This window comes from Galeopterus variegatus, unplaced genomic scaffold (genome assembly GCF_000696425.1).
Source record: "Galeopterus variegatus unplaced genomic scaffold, G_variegatus-3.0.2 Scaffold8458, whole genome shotgun sequence".
Lineage (NCBI taxonomy): Eukaryota > Metazoa > Chordata > Mammalia > Dermoptera > Cynocephalidae > Galeopterus > Galeopterus variegatus.
In genome coordinates this window covers 84,206-89,942 of record NW_007734569.1, presented here as the reverse complement: position 1 = coordinate 89,942, position 5,737 = coordinate 84,206, and the positions used below count along the sequence as shown (strand labels likewise).

General features: G+C 49.1%; 1 protein-coding gene across 1 annotated transcript in view; it reads left to right on the top strand.

Moving 5' to 3' along the window:
• The first annotated feature begins 468 nt into the window (after nt 1–468).
• Nucleotides 469–5,737, top strand: part of LOC103608481 (chromosome unknown open reading frame, human C16orf78) — a 27,799-nt gene continuing 22,530 nt past the window's right edge. Inside the window, exons 1-3 of the mRNA XM_008592912.1 lie at nt 469–701; nt 3,974–4,090; nt 4,625–4,754. Coding sequence (XP_008591134.1) covers nt 552–701; nt 3,974–4,090; nt 4,625–4,754 — 397 coding nt within the window. The 5' untranslated portion in view covers nt 469–551. The remainder of the gene's footprint in view (nt 702–3,973; nt 4,091–4,624; nt 4,755–5,737) is intronic.

Below are 5,737 nucleotides of genomic sequence, written 5' to 3'. Positions count from 1 at the left end.
AGCACCATGCGTGGTACATAGTAGGTGTCTGGTAACTATCTGTTGAATTATTAAATTAATAGAGAGTCATTAAGCTTATGAAAAGCTTCATTCTAATTAGAAGACACTGTAGGATGGCAAACTAAGGAATTTATGTTTTGTATATAGTCAACAGGAAACCACCGGAGGTTTCTGAGAAAGGGAGATACTTGAGCTGCTCTTTGTTTTAGCAAGATCGCTATGGAAGTGAAGGTGGGGAGGCATGAGGAGACTGTGGCAGAGTCCGGGTGAGAGATAGTGCCTGAAGAGGGGCCGTGGCTACGTGGGGAGAGCGAGAGGTAGCCAATGTCCCTCCTCCACTCGGACCCCAGAGGCCAGCTACCAAGCCTGACAGTGACCTCACAATCTTCCCAGACCTCCCATCCTTTTAGGCCACTAACTCTGCCCTTTGTGTTCACATCTAGAGGCCACACCCTACCTTCTGCATCACCCGGTCCAGCAAGTTGAGGCAGAGGGATCAAGAGAGTAAAACAGTGCCAGCCTCCCTCCCGAGGCACAACCAAGACTCCGTAATGTTAGGGAATACAGAGAACCTGAAGAATTTAATGCCCACGGAGAGGAAGTCCACGTGGAGGACTGCCGAGGAGAGGCGAATGTCTGACCTCACGCGGGTGCTGGAGTGGCTGGAGCGGAGGCGGGGGAAGAAGGGGCAAGCTTATCAGGTGTGTATTGTCAAAGAAAAATGGCTGGAAGACTTGATTCATTCTATTGCAAGAGGGGAGAGAAATTGAACTCAACTCCCCCAAAACAAAAGGTGGGAGGGTTTTTAAGCACTGGGGTGAGGAGCTAGTGGAAAAGTGCCAGAGAATGCTAGTGGGGAGGTTGGTTAATATGATTATGCCATCTGTGTTTGCTAATTGGGGCTTATCAAAATTAGGCTCCTACCCTCCCATAAAGACTGACAGGTAGGGGTACAATCTCTCTTGATGATTATACTTCAAAGGGATGACTCTAAGGTCCTTGAGAAAAACATCCCTGGATCATAAAACTGGCAAGAGGTTGGAAGAATATTTATATCTCACAGGAGCAGAGAAAGAATTTACACATTCAAGTTTTCTAAAGTAAGTACTCTAAGAAAAAAGAAGTCAGGGGCCTGTGGCAATGAAGAAACCTGTCTAACGTTTAGTCCAGCTGTGGGAATGTTAGTCTTGCTCAGTATTTGAGAAGGGCACAGGGCAGCAGTTTTCTGGGGTCTCAGGGTTGGTAGATAGATCCTTCCCACTGTCCCCAGCCACTTCCCTCCTCATGATGGCTTCAGGGTCAGAGGGCATTCGTTCCCCACTGCCACTGTCCCCACTGGGACTGCTACTAACATACCTCCTCCTTTCCGCCCTGCATCAGAGCTAGTTCTAATCAGCCCTTTCCTTTCTCCAGGATCCATAGCAACCAAGTTTGCCTCAGTTTTCCCCAGAGCTGCCCCCTGGGCCTGCCATCTATGGAGAACGAAGCCATGACCTTGGATAGTGTTGTCCTCTGCAGAGGATGCCACTCAATCTTGAGTCCCTTGACCCCAGAGTAAAATGAGTGAAAAATGGCATTACCAATGATGATGCTGTCCATAGAGCTAACTTGCAAAGTTCACTGTGTGCCAGGGCCTGTGCTTAGCACTGCACTTGGGCTGTCCCATCAACCACGCCCAGCCAGGCTACAAGGAAGGCACCATTACTACCCCCAGTTGAAGGACAGGGGCACTGAGGTAAAGAGAAGTCATTTCCATGAGGTTACAGAGTTAATAATAGGCAGAGCCAGGGCTCAGACTCAGATTCATCCAACTCCCAAGCTCCTGGGCTTTGTTGGGCCGACTCCCCACGACCACCTCCTCTTCCTCTGCTTTATCTGGTTCAACACTCTCTGCCTTTCAGGAAAGCTCCCATTCTGTTTCTGTGCTTACTTATCGTTCATAGTCAGAAAGATCTTGAGTGCCGATTCCATCAGACCTGCTAAAATACCTCTGACTGACGTATTTTACTCTAAGGCAGCGATGATTTACTGATAGCCTACCCCTTGCCCTTGTTTTTTGGGGGGAGGGGGGTAGGAGGAGTTGGGGACTTGACTGCTGGTTCTCTCAGAACTCAATTTAATATCAATGACAGAAATCATATTCACTACCACATTTGGTCTTACCTCCTTTCACTAGAATTATATTCTCACGTTTAAATAGTTTTACTTTATATGTGGCTTTTATTGTAAATAATTTTGGACCAGAGAGGGAACAAATTTACATTAAAAATATAATTTTAAGTCATCAAACATCATTACCCTTCCCAGATGCATCTAGATGTTTAAAGAAATTTCTAAGAAAGAGGAAGACACTTTTGCAGCAGGTCTCAGACAGCAGCAGGAGGCAGGGAAACCTTTAGTGAGGATAGCTGGGGGTGTTGTCTATACCCCGCAGGGCCCCCTGCAGCCTCTCTCTCTCTTCTCCTGGAGTCAGGCATGGCAATTCAGGTTTTTTCCCCATTTCGGACTGCTTATGTTGCTTCTCATGTGATCCACTTGACATCAGAGAAGACCCCTGAGGTCAAAAGTCTTGGCCATAAATGCTGCTGAATCAGAGAATGTTGCAGTTTTCTTGAGTCCATGGCATCACGTCAGTTCCACTCAAGTTCCCCCGAAATAGGGGATGTGTGAGGAGCTACTCAGGTGACTCCTCTGGGGAGGCTGACAATGGTAGGGGGGACACCGGGAGAAGGACCACACTGGAGGAGATGGCCTTATCCTCTCTCCTCTCCTATCTAAAAATTCAGCCCTGGCTCCAACTTGTACCCTCTTTCCCCACAAAGCCAAACAAAACCCCAAAGTTAACCAGCATAGCCTTCCTTAGGAAGCAAGTTCCAACATTAAGCTGGCCCTTGGACAGCTTCCTCGTACACACCCAACTGGCTTATCAGAACATTCCTTCCACCCCATATAACAATCAAACATGCAGTAATTCATTTATTTCTCACAACAGCCTTATGAAGTATACCCTACTATCCTCTTCATTTTTCAGATGAGGAAACTAAGCCATTGATAGGGCAGTAACTTGCCCAAGGTTCCTCAACCACTAAGCAATAGATAGAACAGGATTTCAACCCAGGCAGTCTGACCTGCAGACTACAGTCTGGGCCACTGTCCCCCCCAACCCCAAGCAGCACCCTCCTGGAGGAGATCCAGCCCATGTAGTTCTCAACCTCCCCATCCCCACCCCTTATAGGTGGGGGAAGGAGAGAGTTGCCTAGATGGCCCACCCTTTATGTGCCTCTGCTGGGCTCCTCCCCAACTGGGCCCCAGAGATCCCTAATGATCCCATCCCCACCCCCCGCCCCCAGCCTCTACTGTGGGAGCTGGAAGGCCAGGAACATGCCACACACAAGGAACGTGATTCAGAGCAGGGCATGCTCAGCTCCTGGACAGGTCACAAAGAGTACCTGGGGAAAGAGAAAGGCAAGATTAATTGTTATGACCAACCTGGGAAGACAGGATGTGATGGCAGTGGGGTGAGGAGAAGAGGGGTCCCAGGACGGAGGGAGAGTGAGGTTGGGCAAAGACCAAGAGGTCTGAATAAACAGGACCTGCTCAAAGGCAGAGCCTTCCTGTCGTTCCAGACTGGAGGCTTGGGCAGGGAGGTCACAGCTAAAACAGCTACTTGGTGGCTGGAAGGAATTCCGACCAGGCTGGGGAATAGGGCCCTTATGTAGAAGGAGATCGGGAGCTAGTGGCGAATTCTGAGGTGGAGAGAGAGACAAGACCAGCCTGAGGTTTAGAAGGTCATTCAGGAGCAGTGACAAGGACACCAGGGACAGGGACAGGGGACAGGAGCATAGAGTATGGGCTAAAGCTGAGTGGAGGGGAGATGGCAGCCCCTCACCAGGGAGGCTTCTCCTCTGTTGGGGCAGAGGGCGAGCCGTCCCCACAGGGGCAGCTGCAGGGCTCGCCTCCATTGTATTTTCAGAAGGTAAAAAACAAGGAGGTGGAAGTCCCTAAAGCAAATGAGAAAGAACAAAAGAAAGGCAAAAGCATCCTGAAACGTCGTCGTCATCGGGGAGAGGAGGCGAAAGTCCCCGGGCAGGTAACACAGCCCCTCCCACCCCACCCCCACTCAGTTCTCCATATTGAGGAAGGGTACCTGCTCCTCCCCTGCAGAGTGTCTGGCTACTTTTTACATTTTGAAAAAAATTTGAAATCCACTCGTGCCCCACACTCACTCCCAAATGAATCACCCTCCCCCTGCCGCCCACCCTTTCCAGCTTCCACCCCAACAAACTGTTGCATTCCTGTTGTAGAGTTTAATTCTTTGCGGGTGCTGTGTTCTTCCCCCACCCACCTTTCTCCCCATAAACCATTGCCTCCAAGGACTGTGTGTTTCCAGGGCCCCTCATGGCCTCCCTGCAAGATATGGGGGGAATGAAAGTGAAGCATTAGTAAGCAAGCACCAATGTGCATTCTCTGCTCCCCCCCAACCTCTCCCAGGCCCAGGGTGGGTCTCTCTTTTGTCACCTTTGCCTGCCTTTCAGCAAACCCCTGAAATCGCTCAGTTTGGGGATGGGAGAAGCCAAGCCACATCCAGTAATCAGGGTGTAACTTCTCTCCTGCTTCCTCCAAGATCTCAGGGCAAAGCTCCAAGAGGGACAAGGATCCTGTCATGCATGGAAAGCTCTATGGGGTGGAGCAAAAGGGAGGACGTCTCAACATGGTCCCTGGCAACTATGCAAGGGATGGCACCAAGAAATCTGGTAAGCCTTGGCCCTGGGGACACCACAATCATCCACCATAATCCCTTCCTCTGAGAGGGGCCAACAGCTCATACCATTTTTAGGGCAGAAGCATCACATCAGTCCATTTGTTCTGTGCACAGGAGTCAGAAACTCCCATGGACGCTCCTTAAGGATCACACCAGAGGTCACACTGGGCAAACTAGGTGTGACCTGGGTGGGAGGCAAGTGGATGTCAAGGACCCGCCCACCCCTGGATATTCTTTTCTCAGGAAGCCAGCAAAGTGTGTTCCAGATTCCAGAAGCCATTTTGGTGGCATTGACCTCATGAGTTCCAAGTTATCTAATTAATTTAGATACTGTGACAATGTCAATTACAGAAGGTACCACACCTGCTGGCCTGAAATCTGCCAGGTGTTGCTCACACCTAGGAAGGGGTAAGCATAGGTTATGCCAGGTCCCCTGTTACAACGATTGGCTGGTTCTAAGCTCGTGCTTCCATCTCTGGGGTCCAGCTTTCTCCTCTATAAAGTGAGACAATACCATTACCTGCCTCACAGTGTAGTTGTGAGGCTTTAGTGAGATGATGTGTGTAAAGCACTTAGCCTGACATAGAGGAGGTGTTCAATAAATGCTAGTGGCTATTTCCAAGAAAAATTTTGCTATAATTTCAGGTGGGCTGTTCTATGGTGTTGGAAAAACAGATGCATTATTTGTGTCTGGCTTCTTGAGACAGAGGTGTATGGTAAAAGAGAAATCTGGAAGGGATTCCAATTAGACCAGGGGAAAAGTGGGCAAGAGCCTTCATGCAGGGGCTTCCAGTTCTCTTATACAAAATTGCCCCCATAGTGCCCAAGAAAAAATCGTTTTTTCCCCCTTCTTTTTAATACACCAAAGCCATTTAATAAACAAACTGCAGTCACTTGTAACTGTGTAACTTGCTGTCAGATTTAAATTCAGATTTAAATACAATTGAGCCTAAATGCCATGCAGGATCCTGAATT